Here is a 25,789-nt window from a genome sequence, read left to right as displayed (position 1 = left end):
TTTATTAAATCATACAGTTATTTTGGTTCGACAGTGCACTGATACTTGAAATGATCAATCGTAACACTGATGTGCAGCTTGTCACTTACTCGATGAAAAGGGCAGAAATCTTGTGACAGCAACGCATTTACATTCAACTGCTAGATGTTACAAGAACAACAACATATATAGCTTTGTAAAAGTGAAAGGGTTAGAACGTGACTGAGAACCGTGTTCCAGCAAAAGCTCTTGAGGGAATGGACCCCCCTTTTTTTATAATTATGCAAGTTTTTTTTTCTTTTTTTAGTAGATATTACCTTACGTTTAAACTTATTCAATTATCTAATGTTTTCTTGCTCTTTTGGATCTTATCTGAGACTATTATACACTGTTAGTATATTAGTCCCAGATCTTATAGGAATGGAGGGGGTCATATATATCAGACATATATACACATATATATGTCTGCAGTGGCGGATCCGGGGGGGGGTTCCGGGGGTTGGAGCCCCCCCCTTTTTTTTGACGATCAATGCATTTGAATGGGGATATATAGTTGGAACCCCCCCCCTTTTATCCTGGGTTAGGAACACCCCCTTTTATAAATGACTGGATCCGCCCCCGTGTCTCTGTATAAATACTGTTATTGGAAAAATCGTATGGATACAGCAAATACACATTAAATGAGGAAAAATAAGTTTGAATATTGAGGAATGCCGATCCCTATTTGTATTCCACTTGAAACTATATCACGCCACACGATGATAATCATTCAGATGTGTGGACATCTACTTTGAAAATTTCCCGCTTAAAAATTGTAAGTTCGGTTGTTCTCTGGACGATATTAGTACTACTTTCAAAGAAGCGTTTTTGTTTGTTAGTTTTATGTCCATGGAAAAAATTATGCATGAGTCTTCAAAGGTAAAGTATTTTCGAAATTGAAATCAGATTCGATTTTTATCAGAAAATGTTATAAAGCAAGCCGATAAAATCCGAGGAAATCCGAAGCTATTTAAAAATGGAGTCATTTAAAACACAATATTGTCATGCATGATCGCACCTTAAATCTGATTGGTTGACAATCATTATAAATACCTAAGACTACAATTTGCATTCTCTTCTAGTCTAAACGTTCGTGGTGGATGCATGAAGGAATAATTGACAAAATTTGATGACAGAAGGGTTTATTGTCGAGGTAATTTTATAAATCGAACAACAGAAAGACCTGTAACAGTTTCCAAAAATTAACTTGAGTTTTAATTTAACAATAGCATCAGTTAAATATTATTTTATTGTTGTTTTTCCATCAGCCACAGTATCCGTTTTGGTTTGTTTTCAAACGGAAAATTGTAATTTTGCAATTAGAGGCGGCGTTGTTTATAATTCGTCACCGTGTAACTAATAACACTTGCGGTCTTCTGTAAAATGCATGTTTTATTTAGTTTCTAAACTATATAAAAATTAAATGTTAAACATAAATATACGTTGGATTCAAGTCGCCGGCATCAAATCAATACAGGGAATTCGAGAAACAGGATGTTATTGAAATGAATTATATAATGTAAAAAAAAAATGTTTATATTTATGCTTATTTGTAGAAAATATTTTGATAATGTTTTTTTTTTGGTTACCAAGGATTTTTTTTGAAATTGTATATTCAGTTTGAGAAAATTAAACAATTGGCATTAACACTATAATACAATTTAATTAATGAGAAAATTATTTCTCCTTGCTTTTTGATTTTCATCTGATCAGTGCAGAAAATTGGATTTGCAACCTTGAAAGTCTTAAAATTGTCAGTTCCCCCCCCCCCCCCCCCCCCCTTTTCCCCTTAATATATATAGGTTTATGCATTACAAATCGATTCCCAGAGTCAAAGTTGTGGTAATCACAATTATTGTCAAAAAAGTAGTTTAGTTTTAGCTAAAATTGAGAAACATCTGATTTTGGTAGAATTTCAATTAAAATCGATATGTAGATACAATTGTACATGATGTACATGTATTAATTTCTATTTCAAATTGATTCCCTGTTTTAAAAATTATTGGTTACCCACATATTGCATGGAATTTAATAAAAAAAATTAAATATAGAGAACACATCCTGAGTGAAATACTTTGCTTGCATCAGTATAAATCATTTATTATTCACAAAGAAATATGCAAGCGAACCACTTGCTGACATGTCAATTTTTTATGGTTTACGTTTTAATCTATAAATCCATATAATTCGCCATTTCAGAATCTAATGCATTCTGGGTAAAATTTTCATAAACCATAGTCCTTTAGATTCTGAAAAGACGAATTAAAAGAGGGTGAAGTTTGTGATCTAAAAGAAGTAGTTAAAACTCGTCCTTTTATCATATCTCAACGATATCCCAAGTCGGGAACCCCATCAATTATGTTTGTAGATGTTCTATTTCATATCTCATTTTCATTTGTCCTCAAAACTTTTGCGGCTGTATAATAGTTTGATGTTGCCGCCTTTGTCGTCAGAAGACATTTGGTTTCCAGACAATTACTTGAGTATCAGTTTATGGATCTCTATGAAATTGTACCAAAAGGTTCCTTACCACATACATGTAAGGAAGGTTTGAATTGTTTTTGGGGGTTATTGTCCTAACTGTTTACGAATTTGGGGCCACAAATGCATTTTTCTTGTTTCAGGACAATAATTTGTGTATAAGTGTATGGATCTTTATGAAATTCTACCACACGGGTCAATATCTCATAAGGAAGATTGCATAGGCGGATCCGGGGGGGGGGGGGGGGGGCCCCCCTTTTTGTGGGAAAAATTTGGTTGATTATATAGGGAATCACTGAAGCGTGACTGGAGCGGGCCCCCCTTACAAAAAGTTCTGGATCCGCCACTGGGTTGGGATTGATTTTGGGGGTTATGGCCCAAACCAATAAGGAGTTAGGGGCCACATAACTAAGATTTTCTGGTTTCCGGACAATAACTTGAGTAAAAGTCTATGGATCGCTATGAAACTGTACCACAATATACCGTAAACATTAATTTTCTAATACTTAAGTCTTAAATTCTTGGGGTTCTTTAATATGCATATTGAGGTCCAAAGGGTCCAAAATTAAATTCTTTGATTTCAACAAAAATTGAATTCTTTGAGTTCTTAATGTGTTGAATCTAACTGTAATTTGAATTTTGATTTTGGGCCCAGTTTTCAATTTGGTCCATATTAAGGTCCAAAGGGTCCAAAGTAAACTTAGTTTGATTTAAAAAAGAATTGAATACAATATTCTTGGGGTTCTTTGATATGCTGAATCTTAATACGTATTAAGATATTTGATTTTTGGCCCAGTTTTCAAGTTTTTCCAAATGAGGGTCCAAAATTAAACTTTGTGTGATTCCAACAAAAATTGAATATATGGGGTTCTTAGATATGCTGAATCTAACCGTGTATTTAGATTTTGGGCCCCATTATGAAATTGGTCCACATTGAGGTCCAAAGGGTCTAAAATTTAACTTTGTTTAATTTCATTAAAAATTGAATTCTTGTGTATTTAGATATTGGATATTGGACCGTAATTAAGGTAAAGGTCCAATTTCCAATTTTTAAGTTCCTAAAACCACATTCATTCTTTGTCAGAAACCTATGCTGTGTCAAATATTTAATCACAATCCAAATTCAGAGCTGTATTAAGCTTGAGTGTGGTGTCCATACTTGGCCCAACTGTTCAGAGATTGACCTCTGTGGTCATATCTATGTGTGCCCTGCTGGAAGCATTTTCTTTGAGCATTGTGTTCCAACAGTTTTTGTTGTCTGTCCGTCCGTCCCTCCCTCTTCATGTCCAGTTCATAACTTTCGAATCACAAAACTTAGGTTAATCAAGTTTGGTATGTCAGAGGTGTCATAGGTGTATACAAAAGTCAGGTCACACTCAATATGATAAAAATTCGTAAGGGTTCCGCGGAACCCAGTGTCTTGCCTACTTTTACTGTTAATCGCAGGCTCAGCAAAAATGAGATGAGGAAAAAATTTTAATAAAAATATTCCTCTCGATACAATTTTTGTCGAGCCTTCGACTTTAGTCGAAAAAGCGAGACATAGCGATCCTACATTCCGTCGGCGGCGTCCACAAATATTCACTCTGTGGTTAAAGTTTTTGAAATTTTAATAACTTTCTTAAACTATCCTGGATTTCTACCAAACTTGGACAGAAGCTTGTTTATGATCATAAGAAAGTATCCAGAAGTAAATTTTGTAAAAATAAAATTCCTGTTTTTCCGTATATTACTTATAAATGGACTTAGTTTTTCTGCCAGGAAACAATACATTCACTCTTTGGTTAAAGTTTTTAAAATTTTAATAACTTTCTTAAACTATCCTGGATTTGTACCTAACTTGGACAGAAGCTTGTTTATGATCATAAGATAGTATCCAGAAGTAAATTTGTTAAAAAAAAAATTTCATTTTTTTTCCGTATTTTACTTATAAATGGACTTAGTTTTTCTGCCAGGAAACAATACATTCACTCTGTGGTTAAAGTTTTTAAAATTTTAAAAACTTTCTTAAACTATCCTGGATTTGTACCAAATTTTGAACAGAAGCTTGTTTATGATCAAAAGCTAGTATCTAGAAGGAAATTTTGTTAAAATTTGTACCTGTTTATCCGTATAAATGGAGTTCAAATTTGGGTAGCGTCACTTTTACTGTTCTTCAGTTATGTCCCTTTATAACTATATGATATGCAAGCGGGGGCATCATCTGTGTCCACATGTGGACACTATCCACATTTATTTATTAAATATCTTGGTCGATTTATTTTGGGTAACTACGTACATTTGTAAACAAATGTCTTATGACCCCCCTTTTTTCTCAAAAGACTTATAAAAGCAGCGTTGTATATGATGCTATTTCAAAAGCATTGTCATATAACTGATATCTACTCTGATTTTCTTTTTTTTGTAAACTGTTCAGTAAGTAGGAAACTAAAATCATTTTGAACTAATGTTATGTATGTGTGGTCGACAATATTCTACTTTCCTTTTTGACCTTATTCTCTGGACATCATGTGGGCTTTAAAAAAGAAACTACGGAAGGTACTGTTTTCACGATTCTTAAAAACATTATATATTATACTTTCTTTTATTTGACTGATAGTATTTCATAACATGCTATTGTCATCTTCTCTGACTTTCTTCGCTTTCTTGAAGCCAAAACCGAACTGGGTATTTGATCGCTTCATATTGTTAATGACCATCGGCACATCTCTCTTGTTATCCTTGCAAACATACGATACTGTCTGACTTTAAACAGACGACCAATCAGTGACCTGAATTATATTTAGTCAAAGGTAAACACTGATTTTACATCCTTGTTAATCATGACTGTGACTTTACGACAATACGACTCGAAACACTTGCCTGTATACATTTTAAAAAGAATTTGTTTTGTTTTTGAATTTATATTTTTGTCAGTGAAGTAGCAGGCACTAGGAGTCACGATAAACGGCGGATTTCCGTCAGTTGAGTACTTTTTTTTCAAGTCGCCACCTGGGCTACCACAAATGAATAAAAAGATTGCCCAGGTCAATTTCTGGTCGCCATGTGTCTTATTGTGGTATACCCCACAGAAATGTATCTAGGTAGATTTACATATGGTTGTTTAGAATGCTATATTTTGGCTTTCCTTCTTGAATCTTAATTAGATTAATATAAATTGGAAAATTTTCTTCTTTAGAGATTAAGTACAAGCTATTATTTCATATATTTTTATTTTTAGGAAAAAAAAGTTTAAAACATGCCAGAACTTCTTCAGAACGGGAATCATGAAAATGGCTCCTGTTCTAAGCAGCAATGTCGTGCACATTCACCTACTTTGACAGACTATGTACCTTTGAATGAAAGGGTGCTCAAACGCATCGAGTCGAGAGATCCATGGTATTCCCTGGAATTTTTCCCACCAAGAACAGAAAATGGCGCTATTAATTTGATTGGAAGGTAAGAAAAATAAATATGTGTTTGATATGAATTATAAGCACATTGTATCTCTGTTTGTAGGATATTGCTGTGAACTTGAAACAATAGTTTATCACTCAACAACAAAATTAACTAAAGATGCCCTGAATAGCACAACAACTGCATTCTTGTAATGCACTTTTTTCCTGGAACACTGAACCATCCACTGTAAGTCAGCAGCTAGATACATGTATCCATATTTGAAGGTTTTCATTTGAAAAATAAAACTCTGTAAGCAGAAAATTCTACAAAGCTTTTTATTTGCCCAAAAAGGTTTCTTGTATTTGTACTAAAACTGCTGCTAATAATCTGTTGTTGATGTGTTTATCATTAAATTTATCTTCGTACAGGATTGAAAGAATGAATCGTGGAGGACCACTTTTTTGTGACATTACTTGGCATCCAGCAGGTGACCCAGGAAACACAGAAAAGCCAACAAGTTCTACATGTATGGCTGGTACAATGTTAAATTACTGTGGTGTAGATACCATGCTTCATATTACATGTGGGAATCAAGATATAGAAGATATTAAAGAGAACCTGCAGAAAGCTAAGGATCTAGGAATAAGAAATTTATTGGTTCTTAGAGGAGGTATTGTTTGATATAGTAGTAAATGTCTTTTCTGTCTCCCAACAAACTATTTGTTTGATCGTTGACCCTAAAAGATCTACTTATGATTTGATATTGAAATATATACTGATTCAGCAAAGCATCCTAAAGGAGTAGGTCCGGTAAAGGCCGATTTTGGCCTCAAAATTCAGGTTCATCTGATGAAAGATTTTGGACACTTTTTAAACACTTAAGTGTCTACTTCAGTCAATTCAGTTAGTTTATGTGAAAGATTTTAACTGATTTAAAGACGCTCAAATTCAAGCTTAAATATGAAAAATCTATCAAATATGCCATAATATGCCACTTTTCAGATGGTTTTCGTCAAAAATGAAAGTGGCAGCATCCGAGTTCATTCTCAACCTTTAAATATGTTATGTATTATCATCAAATACAACTTACATTTAAATATTAAGAATGAACACATATGCGGCCACTTCCATTGCAGACGGAAACCGTCTAAAAATTAACCAAATGCTAAAATTTCGAAGATTTCAGTAATTTAGCATGACTTAATGATGCTAGTACGCGATACATGTGCATTGTATTGTCAAAAACAGTCCATATTTATGTAACAGAAGTATTTTTCTTTCCAGTAAATAGCTAAAAATTTACATTTTAACAATTTTGTAAAACTGCTATATTTAAGGGCCAAAAAGGGGTCTTACTGGGCCTACTCCTTTCTACCTTAGGATTATTAATCTGTACAAATACACAAATATCAAAACATAACACTTTTACTTGACCTTCATTTATTATTCACTGAGAAAAATATGAAGCATCATATGCAGGCATGGAGCGAATTACATTGCAATGTAATGCATTATATTACAATTACTTTGAAAAAACATGCATTAAATTACAATTACAATTACATGCATTTATCAAAGTAATGCATTATATTACAATTACTTTTGCAAAGTAATGCATTGAATTACACATTACATTTTGTAAAAAAAATTATCAAGTGAAAAGAAAAATCAAACTTTTTGAAAAACAACATGAAGTCACAAAAGATTCTAGCATATGTATTAAATTAAAGTAAACATGTGAAAGCTCTATTCAATACAAATATAACATTTTTACATTATAAGGATTTCCCCCAAGGGTGACTGGGGAATAGAAGTATGGTCACCATTGGTCTTCCTCCGACCAGCGGTAAAACCCTCGCTAAAGTGGGGCGTCCGTTTGGCTGTGCGGGATGTACAAGTACGCAGCCACGTCCGGTCAGAATGGGGACGTTAAATCCGATGCCTCGTGTAGAGAGAATGCCACGCTCTCTGCACGTTAAGAACCCTTGCAACAACTCTTTGAGGGGTCCGTAGGTGACCTGTTGCAAGGCGAAATTGCTGTCCCTATCCAATTTACCCTCATTTTCCAGTGGCAGTCTAAATTTCCACGACCTTCTTCCCGGATGGCCTACATTACAGAACCTACCTATTGTATTTATTGTTAATTTGTTCTCGTCCTGAATATGCATGAAATATTTGCCACTGGACGTTAAGCAACCAATAATCAATCATTATAAGGATTTCAAAAGGTTTCATCCTTCATGCACATTCTATCAGGCCTGAACACTTTCAAATAATATTTCTGGGTACCCTACTGTTTCACAAAACCTATCAAAGTTGATTGCTCTTCTATCTTTGGTTTTAATGTTTTAAGGTATTCATCTCTGTTTTCTCTAAAAAGAAATTTCAGAGATGAAGTTTAATGCTTGTTTTAACGTAATGTTAACTTAACTATTATAAATATACATTTTTTTTTATTTCAATCAAAATATTTACTGAGAATTTCTTTACTAATTAAGTTAAAAAAATATATATAATAAAAACATTAGAGCTTAATCGGTGCAAACCAAGTGTCAAAGTGGTGAAAAGATTAATTGTAAAACAAACTAATTAGTGTTTTATGTCAATGTTCAATTATCTTTTATTTAATCAGGACAAGGTATTCATTGATCTTTTAACAATAATGGAACACTTTTACAGCGATGATTTTCAATTATAATCTTTTTTATGCTGGAAAATGTATGAATTAAAATGAAATACAAAAATACTTAATCTGATATACAGTATTGTGTTATTCCAGCTAGTGATTTATGTAAAGTGTGAAAAATAAATAGAAAATCAATATTCAAATGATTATGTTCTTCAATAGTTAATCAAGAAATCTTAAATACAGTTTGAGTTAGATATCCAACAATCTGTTAAAGAGTATGTGAAAAAGAAATGCCATGTAATGCTATGTAATGCATGAAATTACATAACTTTTTGTTTAAGTAATGCATTAAATTACAATTACATGTAATGCAAAAATTGCTGCATTACACATTACATGCAATTACTTAGAAAATTGTAATGCATTACCCTGCATTACAATTACAAATTTGCATTACCCCATGCCTGATCATATGATGAGTTCCAAAAAAAATCTAAATATCAAATACCTTTTTGGATGAATAATTACTTTTTTCCAAGATTATTGAAGTTTTGTTAAAGGGAAATAACTCAACTTTTTCAGATCCACCAGATGGTGGTGAATCATGGACATTTCAGAAAGGACGATTGAATTATGCCACTGACTTGGTGAAACTTGTACGAAAAGAGCATGGAGATTACTTTGTCATTTGCATAGCAGGTATTGTAGAAAAATTAGTAATCTTTAAGAAAATAACTTTTATAACATAGTAGAAGGGAGATAAGTTTGTTTTTAAAATTGATGAAGTTGAATGTCAGATTTGAATAAATGGGGATGAGTTATCTATGAATATGTGCATTTCTATCTTTTTCTTGAAATTAGTTTATGTACAATTCACGAAAAGAAATTTCAACTCGTACCTTTAACTTTGTGAAATGTAAGATTTGAAATTAATCTAAAAGTAATACTATTTATCTACTATCATACTATTTAGTGTAAGCTGCATTGTTGTCAAAAATATGTTTGAATCTGTTCCTTTTCACCAGTGCAAGAACAGTAAGAATACATCTGGTCAATATTCAGCATTCTGCCATTCTCTATAATCAGTACTAAATATATATTTTATGCATATAGGCAATGATTCTGAAAAAATAAAAAAATGTTTGTGTTCTGTTTTATTTGAAAACCACATAACATATCTTTTATAAATCACATTCAATAGGTCATTTTTATACGCTCGTTTACAGAACTTATTATGGTATACCTTTGTCTGTCCGTCGTCAACATGTCGGACAATAAATCAAAAACGCTTTCACCAATTTGCATGAAACTTGGGTGTATTGTTTATTTCTATTGACGTGAGCTCCCTTTCCATTTTTATAAATTTTAGATTCTACGTTTCCGAGGTCTGGGGTTTATTCATTAAAAAAGGGGGATATTCCAGTTTTCAGACAATAACTCAGAAACGCTTTAACTAATTTGCATGAAACTTTGGTGGATTGTTTATATCTATTGACGTAAGCTCCCTATTGATTTTTATAAATTTCAGATTTCACGTTTCCGAGTAATGGGATTTTATTCATAAAAAGGGGGGATTTTCCAGTTTTCGTACAAAAACTCAAAAGCACTTTGAGCATTTTATGAAACTTTGGTAACTGGTTTATATCTATTGAAATAACCTCCCTTTAGTTTTTTATAAATTTCTGATATGACATTTAGAAGTTATGGAACTTTATTCTTTGAAATGGGACGGGTGTATCATGCGCTCATGGCGCAGCTCTTTATTTTAATGCTTTGCTTTTAAAATTTTTGAACCTTTGATTAGATTGAGTATTATGGTGTCATCATAAATAAAACTCGTAACAGCAGGACATTGAATGTTTATTATTTTGTTGACAGTTGTCTCCCCTTAAACTGTGTTTGTCCACATAAAGCCATATTAATTACAGTGTATGGTGTACAGTTTGTCCACATGAAGCCATATTATTTATGTATATGAGTGAAATTTTTTTATGTCAAATTATAATCCATCATTTTGCTTCTGATGAAGGTCCATGAAAAACCGAAACTGGCCAAGTTATGAATCCCTACCAGGGGCTGTTACATTTAATTGTGTGTTTTGGTATTAAGCAGAAACATGTAATTTATACACCAGTTTAGGCTTTTACAGTTTAGGCTTTTAAATTTCTTAGGTAAAGATTGATAACATAAAAATGTTGATTTTACCTCTATTTCATGGAGATTATTGATTAGGACCACAAAAATAAAACTACGAAAAAAACATGCAATACCTATGTAATGAATTTTCATATTAAAGAGATTATGGAAATATCTTTTGTATTTTTATTTCAGGATATCCAACAGGGCACCCAGAATGTTCCAGCTATGAGGTCGATTTGAAATTTTTAAAGGAAAAAGTTGATGCCGGTGCTGATTTCATTATTACTCAGTTGTTTTTCAAATCAGACACTTTTCTGAAATACGTTGAAGATTGTAGAAATATTGGGATAAGTTGTCCTATCATTCCTGGCATTTTGCCAATACAGGTAGGTTGTATTCATAAAATAGTTCAGTTATCTGTTTCAAGAGAAATATGACAATACATAGTACTGTGAAAGTACTTTTATTCGTGAGTATCAATTTTTGTGTTTTGAGCAAAAGTTACATGGTCGTGGGTTCTTAAATTCGTGGAAGAAGAATTTGAAACCATCAGAAAAGAAGATGCTTTATTATAATATATATAATTGCTTTCAGAAGCAGGTTCATCTTTGCTTACAAATTGTCTCGATTGAAGGAAATTGCGAAGTAAACATTTGAATTGTTGCACACATGTAATCACTAATTAATCCGAGATTGAATTATCAACAGATTAAAGATCACCAAGGTGTTAATAAGCTGGTTCATCTTTGCTTACAAATTGTCTCGATTGAAGAAAATTGCAAAGTAAACATTTGAATTGTTGCACACATGTAATCACTAATTAATCTGAGATCGAATTATCAACAGATTAAAGATCACCAAGGTGTTAATTGGTCCATTAACATGTCACTTAAAGAAAACGGTAACATAAACAAATGCTATAAATGTACTTTGAATTGTAGAATTAATTCTTTTGAAAAGCAAGCCCAATATGAAATTATTTTTTTCCGTATGAGAATTATGAGGATATAAAATAAACACTTCATCATAGCATATCATCAACGGACATCTGACTTTCATTGACCAAAAATTATTTTTTTATGAGAATTAAAAGGTTAAAAGTCGTACAGTTTAGGATTTTAAAAGATTAAATGGGTTAAATCTTGTCTGCAGTTATTTATATAGTTCATAGTGCGTTTGCTGATATTCGAAGTATTTTTCTAGATAATGTGCCCGTATCCATGTAGTCAAACCTACATGGGGATCTTTCCATGTCTTGATTTGGACACTAGTTGTTATATTTCGTTGGACACTTAAAATCCGTGGATAAAGCCATCCACAAAAATTGGTACCCCACGAATAAAAGTACTTTCACAGTAGTTGAAATTAAAAAAAAAATAATGTGTGATGAACATTTAGAGGAGTTGTGACAAAAAGGATGTTATTTCACTATATATCTTTACCACAGTGTATTTTTTTTTTAGTTCTGAGATATTTTATAATTGTTTGGAGTCACAAAATTTTGTCAGTACGGAAAAAATTTTTTTTTTGCTAGATTGGGTATAACATAATAATTTAGTAGAATGAAAGATTTACAGGTCAACTGTATCATCCTGAACATGCATGAAATATTTGCCACTGGACGATGAGCAAACATCAATCAATCAGATAAGCTGTAATGAACAATGTATTTTACATAACACTGCAAACTGAACAATGAATTTGAACTCCCAACACCAATAGATATTAAATTTTGACTTTCAATTGAAAGGATTCTCATCCATTGATTTACAAGATTTCCCCCTCAATTTTATTTTCAATTACTTTTAATTGTGGAAAATGAACTGTCGTGATTGTAAGATTACTTTTATTCATGAGTAATTTTTTTTATAATTCACATCAGAATGGCCTCCATGGACAACAACAAATACTTAAGTAACTATGAATTTATAATTAGATCAGTTTGGTATCAAGGAAATGATATGAAAATTAGGAAAATAAATAGAGTGCCTAAAATGGGAAGTAAACACAATATAATTGTCTAAATGGCTGTTCTGCATCTCAATGGTTGATGGGCTTAGAAGTCAATTATATCTTGCCATGTATTCAAGTATTATTTTATGTTGTTGCTTTACTTAATCAAAGTCAGCCTGTGTCTATTTAAGTACTGTGGATTCAATATTATTTGTGGCTTACTAATTTGCAGGTATTTTTGGGGGTAAAGTTTAACAAATTTAAGTGTTTGACAGCAAACAATTTTCCTAAAAGGCCTTGTATGACGAATTTGTTAAAACTACAAAATCAAGTATCCAAGAAAATATAATTTTTCTTCAATCCACCAAAATTGAAACTGATAAAAATTAATGAATCCGCAGTATACAGGGTTGCCTTAACATTTTGCCTTGAGTGTGGTAGGTAACGAGTTCAATCTATGACTTGTTCAAATAATAGACATTTCGTTTAAAATTTTTCTGCTACCCAACTTAGCATGCAATGTATTTTAGTAAGACTATAGACTGATCACCTTGGAGTTGGTAAAATGTTTCCAGGTGGGGTGAATGATTCTTGCTGTCTGTTTCTTCATGAAGTAACGTATTAAAAATCTGGCCTTTGTTAGTCTTGTATCATTTTTTAATTTTAGTTTTCTGTGTATAATTTGGAGTTTAGTATGACGTCCATTATAACTGAACTAGTATACATATTTGTTTAGGGGCCAGCTGAAGGACGCCCTCGGGTGCGGGAGTTTCTCACTGCATTGAAGACCCATTGGTGGCCTTCGGCTGTTGTCTGCTCTATTGTCGGGTTGTTGTCTCTTTGACACATTCCCCATTTCCATTCTCAATTTTAGCTTGTAAGTCAAGTACATAGCAGGGTTCCTATTCATATCCTATAAATGTGTTTTCATCCCGAACATGTGTGTAATTTTTTGTCTGTGGATGTTTCAAAATCATTTGTCTATCCACAATAGTCATTCATATTTCAATGGAGCCTTCTTTATGAATTTAAAAGCTTTCCACTTAAGGTCTGATGCAGGGTTATTGGCATAGGTTGTTGTAGTTTATAGTGTTCCTCGAAAAACTGGTGGTCCTGTCATTCATAACCACCAAAAGTTAAGACAGGTCTGCCAATCTTGAGTGTTGTGGTGCTCCTGAATTGCCAAGAAATCGTTAACATGTGTATAAGTTTTATAAAACATTAAATTTTTATTTTTATTTTTAGGCATATCAGTCATTGCGACACATTGTGAAACTCTCTCGATTAGAGGTACCACAAGAGATTATAGACGCCATCAATCCAATTAAAGACAATGATGAAGCAATAAGAAATTATGGGATAGATCAGGCCACAACAATTTGTAAAGAATTATTGAACAGTGATAAAATTCATGGCCTTCATTTCTATACTCTAAATCGAGAAGTAGCTACAATAGAAATTCTCAAAAGACTTGGTATGTGGCTTGAAGAACCTGCAAAACCTCTGCCATTTAAACTCTCTGCCCATTATAACAGAACCAAGGAAGATGTTCGACCAATATTTTGGCGAATGCGACCAAATAGTTATGTTCATAGGACATCTAACTGGGATGAATTTCCAAACGGACGGTGGGGCAATTCCTCGGCAGCATCATTTGGGGATATATCTGACTATTATTTGTTTTATTTGAAACATAAATCGCCAAAAGAGGACATGCTGAAAATGTGGGGATCAGAGCTTAAAAGTGAAAAGGATGTGTGGCGAGTATTTTACTCGTATATTACAGGAGAGCCCAACGCAGAAGGAGTAAAGGTAAGTGTAGCCTTTAAATGCACAGTGGTAGATAAATTAACATTCTTTTATGGTTGTAGTCTGTTATTTATTTCTCATAGGAAGAGATATTTAGCCATAGGCTCTTTTATTATCATACTGAAATTTCATAACTCTCTATGAATCCTATAATTCTTTTAGTAAGCTAAAAAGATATCATTTTCTTTTTAAGAAGGGAAATAAGGAGGGTTGGAATTTTAAAATATGTACATACATTGACATAGGGAAAGTAAAAAGGAAATGTATTAACACATTGAACTAAGAAAAATTTTATCCCTCGCACTAGGCAAAATATATATCTGTTACAAATATATACCTACCTTTGCATATAAGAGAGTCAAAACAGTAAATGTTTATGGTACAATATAAAATTGAATTGTTTTTTGCAAATTGAACATAGAATTTATATTATCCCTTGCTTGTAGCAACATTTATGTGTTGCCAATTAACACCTTTCCTTGCATATACATTTTGTATGAGGTTCAGAAAGGGGGGTAATTCACATAGAAGAATGTAAGATAGAATTGGCTTCACATCATGAACAAAGAATAATATCCCTTGCAGGATGATATAATGGTATATTTACTTTGATTTCATGAACTGTTGTGTGACAATAAGTTTAGTATATTTACCTGCAATACTATAGGTAAGACCTGGTCTAGTAACAATTCTACTGTTTGTCCGTTCAAAACACATAGAGGTTACCTTATTAATGCAAAGAGCTCTCCAACATATATCCTACAACATAATTCAAACTTAAAACAGTTATCATACACATATGTGCAACTCCCGATTTTGGACCGATTTGAATTATATTTTCTCAGGTTTCCCATGTGTGAAACTGAGCCATTTTTGTCATTGAATGCTAGAGGATACTTATGTGCCATGTGGAACTCAGGACAGTTTGTATCAACTGTGTATTGTAGATCACCAAAATGTAATTTATTTTGTTAAAAAAAAAAAAAAAACATCAAACAAATATTGCTATTGATTTGTTATATCAAGCTTCAATGTTATAAACACGATAAAGATAAAACCATTCTTTATTCTGAATTTTTTTTTAACTACCACAGGAACTTTCATGTTCATACATTTGACAATTTACAATTTACAAAATTAATTCCTACTTGAGAATTTTCCATTTTTTATTGAACTGGAAGCTGTATATTTACATGTTGTTCTTCATACTGGCACTGTGCAACACAAGTCCAGGCACAGTATTGGTCTTGTTATTTAAAACTGTTTCATAGTTGATTCTGTTTTATTGTGTATATTTCCTTCATAATAGGTGAAAAACATACCATGGGTGGATGAAGAGCTTAATGCAGAAACATCTTTAATCCAAGAAAAGCTAGCAGCTGTAAATAAAAGGGGTGTGATGACTATAAACTCTCAACCTAATATTAATGCAGCGCCCTCTACAGACCTGAATGTTGGATGGGGTAGTCCAGGAGGATATATTTTTCAGAAGGTATGCATATAGTAGTGATTTGTTTAACCTGTAATAAACAGGTTCCACATTACCTCTTTACAACTTGTCCATTTAGCAAGTGTCAATGTGTCAATGATATTTTATGTGTCTGAAAGAGAACACTACTAGACCAAATTTTGTACTTGCTCCAGTTGAGAAATTCCAAACTGCCATAACGAACACAAAATAGTTTTGTCATGTTTAACCTATCATTTCTCCCAAATTCCACTAAAAATTTTACCAGGGTAAGCTGCTGTGGTACTTAAGTCTTGGATCATAATTGTGTAAGAATTCAGAATATTGATATATTCCTAATAAACAAGTGACTGAAAACGAGAGAACTCGTAAATAAATATCGGGATTGAATTTGTATATAAATTTTTTTTCAAAATTTTCCTTAATTTCACATTTGTTTGAGATTGTAAAATCAATGATATTAAGGTATTTCGATTTTATATAAGTATCTCATAAAGAGTAACTGTAGAATACATATACAAGTCCTAATTGGCAAACTGATGATTTTTGTCTCACCTTGACGGAGTCGAAAAGCAAGGTATAGGTATGCTGTTACCGGCGGCGGCGGCAACAATGTATTAGTTTGTGATTAGGTCTAGTTTATGGTGAACCACTAGTGGTAGGTCAATGATATTTTGTATGCAGTTGTATTAGCATTTTCACATCTCATTTCCATGGAGATTGTTTAGCCATGTACCTTCAGTCATGGTTCATTGGTTTGAATATTTGCATAACTTACGTGTTAAAGTATTGCTATTTTAATTTCAACATTTGGATTATCAAAATTACAAAAAGGCGAGACATATATCTCTGTGTTAACAGTTTTATTTTCACCAGGTGAGCAGTACAGGCACAGGTGTGCCTCTTGTTCAGTTATGTTAACATGTTTTACAACTATCTGGACTTAAGAAAAGAATATGAACCAAGATACCAGAGTTGCATAAACATTTTTGGTCTGTCCAAAGGATACATCAGTGCTTATTTAATGAAACAAACACTATTTTTATAGTGGCCATTGAAAATTATTTTGGACTGATTATGTACTCATTTCATTTGAAAGTATATATACTATTGATATTGAGAGAATGAAATTTTTTTTGCATTGTATTACTGGAATATTTTTCTAGTTGTTTTTATAATTAATGCCTATTCCTATATATATTAGTTGAGTTGACTGTATTTTTCATATCATATTATTTTTATACAAACACTTTAATTGCAGGCCTATTTAGAATTCTTCACATCAGCTGAGAATGTAGCAGAGCTGAAGAAGATCCTAGAGGAATATCCTTATGTCAACTACCACATTATAAACCACAATGTAAGTTTTCTGTTTGTCAAGATGGGGAATAACAGTTGTTTAGCTGGGGCTTAATGTAGCATTTCTTACTTTTCATAAGAAATAACTAGGTCACATTCAAATACTCTTGCTAATTATAATAGGGAATTGGAGAATTTATGGTACATTGTTTTACAAAACTAATTTTGATAAATCTCATTTATCTACCTTTAAAGATATATTTTAAAAATTTGTTGATTTGAAGGAGATGCCCCACAAATTAATTGCATTTCTGCATCATAATTTGCAAAGTTCAATAAAAAAATCTGTTCCCATCATTTGCTCATGTGATCCTAGATGGTGGAATACGCCTATAAAACCTTCATTGAGGGATGTCAATTTCAACTTGCAAATCAGTTATTTATTAAATTACCAATTAAAATAGTTTGTCAATATGTCCAGCTTTTCTGTCGTGTTGAATTAATGTAATAATTCTAAATACAAATTATTCTTTTATAGGGCCAGGATGTTGACACTAATTGTGACCGATCTTGTCCAATAGCTGTTACTTGGGGTGTATTTCCTGGAAAGGAGATTGTTCAGCCAACAGTGGTAGATCCAATTGCATTTCAGACTTGGAAGGTAAGACTATGGAATTAAATATTGTAATTTCAGAATTAAATACAACCTTTAAATAATTAAAAGTTTCAAACCATTTGAAATTTCAAGTGGAAAGTCCTTTAGAAAGTCAAAGGTCCTGTATGAAGCCTCAGTGTTAAAAATGGGAGGTCCTTGACTTTTGTAATTAAAAAATGAAAAGTCCCCTCCCAGAAAAGACAACTTCTGGCCCTCCAACAACACCACAAACACATATTGGAACCCTTGGTTACATGGTATACAGAGACGGGAAACATTTCACTACAGCATAGCAATCTTGTTTAATTTTATATTGAAATGAAAAACCTCAAATATCTTTGTGTTTTGGATATAAATTTAAGAAAGGAGAAGAAAACTCACAAGAAATTGATATTTTTCATATACTAACTTTGATTAGACAGCACAAAAATGTTTGGATGCCCTCCCTTCAATACAATCATTTTTATTATACCTCTGCTTTAAAAAAAGTTAGGGTATACTGTTTTACCTCTGTCTGTCTGTCAGTCCATCCATCTGTCCTTTCGTCGCATCTTTCTCAGGAACTACAATACAAGGATTTCTGAAATTTGGTTTCAGGGTTTATATAAGTCAGCTATACCGTGTAATGCATTTTCAGATTCATTTAATCAACAACTTCCTGTTTACCGAACACTTGTATCATTTTACACATGATACCCAAGTTGAAATTTTCGTCACATTTTTCTCAGGAACTACAATACAAGGATTTCTGAAATTTGGTTTCAGGGTTTATATAAGTCATCTATACTGTGTGATGGGTTTTCAGATCCATCACTCACCAAATTCCTGTTTACCGAAATACTTGGGTGGGGGTATCATCAGTGAGCAGTAGCTGGTAGTTTCACTTGTTGGAACAGCTCTGATGAATTTACACTATTTTTGCAGGATGAAGCCTTTGGACTGTGGAAAGAAACATGGGGTAGATTATATCCAGAGGATTCTGACTCCAGGAAGATGATTAATCATATACATGATAGCCATTACCTTGTAAATCTAGTAGACAATGACTTCCCGAAGGAATCCTGTCTTTGGGAGATTGTTGAGAGAATGTTAGAACAAGCAGGAAGTAAAATGGACACAACAGAAATAGCAATTAACTAAAGGTTGGTATAGATAAATTACTGTACATTTTCATACCCCAGCCATAGGCAACAGGGCCACTAAGTGTTACTCTTGACCGTTCATCTGTTCGTCCCATTTTTGTTTCAGCACTATAACTATAGTTTGCCTCATGCAAATTTTATACTCATACAAAATGCTTAGAACCACAACACACAGAGTTCCAATTTGGGTTGGGAGTCATTTACCGTTTTTGAGTTATACCCCTTTTGAAATATTGCATAGCTTGAGCAGGGGCATTCCTGTCCTCCGATACATTCTTCTTTTATTTTACTTTTCTAGATTTATGTTTAAAAAATTAAGACTGTTTTAAATATGTCAAAAAAATATGTTCAAGTCCATTTTATGAATCTGAAAACAGATAAGTCTCAGAAGCTTTGTGATCTCCAATCTAACACTTGATGCAAGGATGCATCTTGGGAAGTTTAGCAGCCTATTACAAGAAGTATGTCAATCTGACCTATATTTAATGCTTCATTTACTTAAAAAAATAAATTATATCAGAGTTCATATCTTATATACTAAGTGACCCAGTCATATAACAATTGAAATAATGCACCTTTTGGGGAGTAGAGCTTCATCCCAAAAAGGTTTTGTATTATATATAATTAAATTTTATAAGGTTTATCGAACCAATTTGGGAATTATGCTAACTTTTTCAATTGTAAATAATCTAATTTTGATTAATATTTTTTCCATTGTAGATGTAGACAAAGGATGAATTGGAGAGAGAAAAATAATTGAAAGAAAAGACCAGACATTTTCTGATATTGTGGGATTTTAATTATTGTGATAAACTTTTTATTCCTTTCTGTACAGTTTTAATTGACTTGTATACAGATTGCTGACAGTTGTATCATCTATATTAACTTAAACATCTGAACAAAAACATCAGCACGCATTTATATTTTAACATATTATTGTGAAAGAGGTATAATGTTGAAAAGAATAATTATGAATTTGCTTTCTCCAGTTCTTCACACAAATTTTTTGGGGGATAACTTGCATGTGCATCTAAAATAGAGTTTTGAGACTTAATTTTCTGGACTAAAATTCTCCGTTTTGGGGGCAATGGTTAAACAATTTCACTGGGTTATTAATGATTCCCGTAAAATTTGTATCTATATGTCAAGGTTACAAAACAATAATTTACCAAAATAAGACTTTTTTAAGACTTCAAAATTAATTAATAATGACAAAATACAAGTTTTGGGGTTAAAGGTAATATACTGAAAACACTAGTTCTAGATTATGTTATCAGTGATCATGATAGACTTGTTTTGACATTTGTAGCTAATTGTGTGTTAAGAATCAATATATTAAATGTAAATGTGGGGATCAGACTTTTTCAGTGTTTCCATACTGTGTGGTTTGTTGCATGAATGTTATTGTAGTACTTTTATTTTACGTGTTGAAAAATTAATCATAAATGTAGATGTTGATGAATTCATGTTTTGTTGGGTGCTGTCATATTAATCATACAATGCATTGGGTTCCATTCTAGTGCCATAGGTTCCATGAAGTCAGGTTTTATGAAGACAAACACATTAAATTCCTCTTTTTTTTAATCAAAATTTTATTTACCAAATGGTATCAGTGAATTACTTAAAACAATTTTTTTATTATCAAAACGAGAATGATAAAGTATAAGAAACAAGTTTTTAACATATAAGGTCTTCTCAAATTAGCGAATTCATTAGGTACTTTATTTTGAATTTTGAATGTTTACAAGTAAAGATGTTCTTCACTGGTTACAGTGGTACTTAATTCAAAATTTCTAAAAATATATAGTTGTCCTGTTTTAATCAACTTGTAATCAGAGGTAATATTTGTATATTGCTCTTTAAAGAAAATATTTGAAAAAGGTCCCAATTTTATGTAAAAGTAAAATTTTATCTATCAAAAAGGGGAGGGGCCTACAACCTCCATGCCCCTGAATCTGCCAATGGCAATTCACAAGTAGTCAATAATATTTGGTAATACATTTGTATGATGATAATAATTAAATGATTCAAAATTAGTATAAATGACACTCAATTACAATGTGGTTGAATAATACCGTACTAGCTGAAATAGTTGCAGTAATGTATATTTGTGCAGTACTTTGTATCGTAAAGATCTTTCAAGTTTTATATTATAATTATTCTTTAAGAAGATGACTAATTTGTTTACATTTCATTAAAAGATCTTTTTACTGTAGAGTGTATACATATGTTTATTATTGTATTATGTTTGTGTATATTTTTTGTGGGTTTTTGTAACTTATAAATGTTAAAAATACACATTCGAGATTCTACCTATATTGGGTAATGATTATGAACTACATACTCACTGAAATCAAGTTTATTTTAGGGCAAGAATACAAGTTGCATTATATGCTTGCGTCTTTCTCATGTTCATATTCACAATGCTAGCCAGTAATTTCATTCTTCCAGTTCATTTGATGTTATGTTAACAAAAATGAAACAGACTTGATAGACTTTATGATATATAGATTTTCATTTATTGGAAATATCATTATGAAATTTGCAAAAGAATAGGTCAAAATGTAAAATTAATCTGTATTTTGACAAAAGTGATATTAACGGTAAATAATGAAGTATAGCTGTATACTTTTAAATGTTAATTTTATACTGTACTTTCAGGATGAGTTATAAACAAGAGTATTTTATCAAGCATACAATTTGTTCTTCTTTCCTTATTATTTAGATGTTTGCAGCAAATTGGTTTTATGTAAAGACTGTGTATGTATTCCATAGAAATTGATGAAAATTCCGGCGTTTTACGTTTCCGGAAATTGGCATTACTTTTCCGTGAAAAAATATGACGTTTCCGGGAAAAAAACTCTTACGTTTCCGCTAATAAATACCTTACTTTTCCGGGAAAATAGTTACAATTCCGGGAAAATAATTAAGGAATACTTGTTGAACGAAAGCAAAGTAAAAATAAAACTGAATTAAATATCTATTAAGTTAATATTGAATCTGAATCTAGGTTATATAACATGCAAGTAAAATTCATCATTAAAATGGATTAAAACATATGTTTAAAAGTCAACACTAAATCAGATATATCTTGACATGAGTTCATAAATCAGTTCTGGCAGAATATTTGTGGCCAACGCGTCGTACAAAGTTTACACCGTTTACAAGTTTTGTGTTTTGTTCAACAAGGAAGTCCATCTTCTCCTTTTCCTCCAGTAAGCCAAACCAAAGAAATGTGTCAGCCATTTTCCAAAATCCAAATTTCTGTCCTTGTAATCGGCACTAAGATCTTTTTTCTAAATTTTAGGCCACCAACTTTGTCCAAAATGAAATTAAACCTACCAGCAACTGATTGTAGCAGCATGACATGTTTATGATAAAGCAGTATGCATTGCACATTCAAAGTCAATATGAACTGCCTCGGGATGGAGAGTTAGTCTTCGGGTAGTGCACAAATCAATAAGCAGATCCCACATTTAGATATAAAATAAATAATTTATCTAACATATACTCAAATATTTATAATTTACTACCTGGTAAATTTCCGGAAAAGTAATGAATACAATTTCTGGAAACATAGTATTGGAACTTTGAAAAATTAGCGGAAACGCAATACGCCCGAAAATTCTCTACATGCTTAAAAATTGATGACATTCCTATGGGCTTTAGAAAATGGCAAAAAATATTGTCCAAACTTTCTGGCCCCCTACCCATTATTTTTTTTAGATTTTTGTCGAGCCTTCGACTTTAGTCGAAAAAGCGAGACATAGCGATCCTACATTCCGTCGTCGGCGGCGTCCACAAATATTCACTCTGTGGTTAAAGTTTTTGAAATTTTAATAACTTTCTTAAACTATCCTGGATTTCTACCAAACTTGGACAGAAGCTTGTTTATGATCATAAGATAGTATCCAGAAGTAAATTTTGTAAAAATAAAATTCCATTTTTTCCATATTTTACTTATAAATGGACTTAGTTTTTCTGCCGGGAAATATTACATTCACTCTGTGGTTAAAGTTTTTAAAATTTTAATAACTTTCTTAAACTATCCTGGGTTTGTACCAAACTTGGACAGAAGCTTGTTTATGATCATAAGATAGTATCCAGAAGTAAATTTTGTAAAAAAATAAATCCATTTTTTCCTTATTTTACTTTTGAATGGACTTAAGATTTTCTGCCAGGAAACAACACATTCACTCTGTGGTTAAAGTTTTTAAAATTTTAATAACGTTCTTAAACTATCCTGGATTTGTACCAAACTTGGACAGAAGCTTGTTTATGATCAAAAGCTAGTATCTAGAAGGAAATTTTGTAAAAAAATAAATCCATTTTTTCCGTATTTTACTTTTAAATGGACTTAGATTTTCTGCCAGGAAACAACACATTCACTCTGTGGTTAAAGTTTTTAAAATTTTAATAACTTTCTTATACTATTTTGGATTTGTACTATTTTTATTGATTTACTTCCTCATTTTTGTTGAGCCTGCGATTAACAGAAAAAGTAGGCGAGACACTGGGTTCCGCGGAACCCTTACGAATTTTTAAGATGAGAAATAATTCAAAATTATCATTTTCAATTGAAAAAAAAAATCCTGGTTTATTTTAAAAAATAACAGTTGAACAACAAAACTTGTGTTTTGAATGGCTTTTGAATATTTATGACAAAAGCATGTTGTACTCAAGAGGTCTTCAAAAAAATTGTTTTATACATCAAAGCCACTATATAAGAAATTTAATATTTTTACCCTTAGCTATACCATAATTTAATATTTCATCTGTTTATACAAAAGACAAAATACTTCAAGATTTCACTCTGATAATGTAACCCCCTACCAATTATTTGTTTTAACTGCTTCTTGCTTAGGATACAATCAAATTGTGAAACAGTCTAGGGCAGGTTAAAGTGACAAATGCTGGTATAGAATATGGGATTATGCTTTATTTTTTTTATTTTTTAAGAATTGATTTATGATGATGATTTAAAAAAAAAAAAAATTGACTTGATCAGCATTAGTTAAGATAAAAAAAAGATTTTATTGCTTTCATTGTTTGTTAAAAATGGCTTTAAAAATGTTAATGATATATTTATATAGATTTCTTTTACCACTTTTTATGTGTATTATTTGTTGATGAAATAAATGTTATAATTACAGTATATCTCTTTATTTTATCCTTGCTCTATGAGTGGGCTATATTGCAATCCCCCGTGGCACTCTTATCCGTCAAGCCGTTGGTGCAACAGATATTTTTGTCACGCTATTCTCAGAAACTGCTCTACAGAATGATTTCACATTTGGTCAGTAGCTTGACAAGTGTTGAGTTGTTAAGTGCAAGCACTTTTAAATCTCTGTGGTACCTTCTTCCTGTTTGCTGCTATTTATAATTTTTTAATATACTGAATGAACTTATTTTCATTAACACATTTCTCCAATACTCCTAAAAAAAATTGACTAAATATTTTGTCGGACACTCAACAGTGATGAGTTGTAACATATGTGTGCGTGGACTTTTTGGATCTGCCAGACACCTACTTCCTGTTTTACAATACTTTTTAAAACAAGTGGGACTATGCTGATTTAGCACGACAACTTGTGCTTTCTTGTTTGAGATGACAGTGTTATTTCTAACTAGTATTTGTTATGTTCAAAATCCTCATCAAATAATTAAAAGATGAAGTGATAAACAGATTGACAAATTATTGTTGAGGTACTCATTTCTTCAAAACCTAAAGAACAAGGTACATTTAGAGGCTTATTTGGCCCTGTTGAATCACAAAAAATAATGCACTACATCAGCATAGAATTGCTGAGGGGCAAGTGTTTGTTTATTGTTGTTTGCTTAACGTCCAGTGGCAAATATTACATTTATGTTCAGGATGAGAACAAATTAAATGTACATGAATATACAATAGGTAGGTCCTGAAACAGGCCACCTATGGACTCTTTTGAGTTGTTTCAAGGGTTCTGGACATGCAGTGTGTATGGCACTCTCTACACAAGGCATCAAATTTAACGTCCCCATTCTGCACAACCAAACGGACCCCTCACTTTGGCAATGGTTTTACTGCCAGTCAGAAGACAAAGAGTGACCATATTTCTATTCCCCAGTTACTCTTGAAATGGCAAGTGTTGAATGAAACATAAAACAATGAAAAAATATGCTTCAGTATTAATTCATGCCTGTTAATGATACAAAACTTCTTTTATCTTTTTCTAAATTTTATTTTTCAACATAACAAATAATTAAAATATCACATGGTTTAAATCACAGACTGACACAGTAAAAAGGATGCAAGCTCCCTCGACTGTAATATCTAATACTTATATATAAACTTTTATGACAGTATTTGAAATGAAGCTGATTTACAATAACAACATTATAAAGTTTTAATCCAAACCATGCATGAAGGATGGTTCAGTTATTAAATATTCCATGAAACATGGCAATACCCCTTTTCTGAAAAAAGAAATAAAAAACTAAATACTAAGCTATATGTCTACTTTGAAATGAGTTACTGTTAATTCAGAAAATATTGCAAAGTTTTCATTATTGCAAAAGTACGGTAGCAAAGGGATTATGTTATACCAAAATAAAAACTTGCATTTTAAATTTTTGACACATTTTTTGTATGTAGCTTTTCCTGAAATGGCCATAATCATTCTCACATTTGTGTCCATTTTTCAACAATCACAATAATAAATGCACTCAAAAATTTCTTAATTTACAGTAGTTCATATTAAGGTATTTCAGAAAACCAGGAAGTAAATACAAAATTGAAAACATATAAATTTCTAATTTCTTTGCAACCTTTGTAAAAT

At 31.9% G+C, this 25,789-nt stretch overlaps 1 protein-coding gene across 1 annotated transcript; it reads left to right on the top strand.

The window, feature by feature from the left end:
- Nucleotides 1–1,091: 1,091 nt before the first annotated feature.
- Nucleotides 1,092–21,265, top strand: LOC127720074 (methylenetetrahydrofolate reductase-like). Its single transcript, XM_052226471.1, has 11 exons — nt 1,092–1,171; nt 5,720–5,937; nt 6,306–6,547; nt 9,089–9,205; nt 10,838–11,031; nt 13,844–14,410; nt 15,717–15,899; nt 17,137–17,235; nt 17,713–17,835; nt 18,754–18,971; nt 19,692–21,265. The coding sequence occupies exons 2-10, from the start codon at nt 5,738–5,740 to the stop codon at nt 18,967–18,969; spliced, it is 1,941 nt and encodes a 646-aa protein (XP_052082431.1). The 5' UTR covers nt 1,092–1,171; nt 5,720–5,737; the 3' UTR covers nt 18,970–18,971; nt 19,692–21,265.
- The last annotated feature ends 4,524 nt before the right edge of the window (nt 21,266–25,789 follow it).

The sequence above is a fragment of the Mytilus californianus genome, unplaced genomic scaffold (genome assembly GCF_021869535.1).
Source record: "Mytilus californianus isolate M0D057914Y unplaced genomic scaffold, xbMytCali1.0.p SCAF_11, whole genome shotgun sequence".
NCBI classification, from domain to species: Eukaryota; Metazoa; Mollusca; class Bivalvia; order Mytilida; family Mytilidae; genus Mytilus; species Mytilus californianus.
The sequence above is the reverse complement of the archived record's forward strand: the minus strand, read 5'-3'. Positions and strand labels throughout refer to the sequence as shown.

Excerpts from the sequence above, each read along its gene's own strand:
- LOC127720074 (XM_052226471.1), top strand. The coding sequence starts at position 5,738 with ATGCCAGAACTTCTTCAGAACGGGAATCATGAAAATGGCTCCTGTTCT. Across the intron at positions 9,206-10,837 it reads CTTTGTCATTTGCATAGCAG|GATATCCAACAGGGCACCCA; the intron begins GTATTGTAGAAA and ends TTTTTATTTCAG. Across the intron at positions 14,411-15,716 it reads CCAACGCAGAAGGAGTAAAG|GTGAAAAACATACCATGGGT; the intron begins GTAAGTGTAGCC and ends CCTTCATAATAG.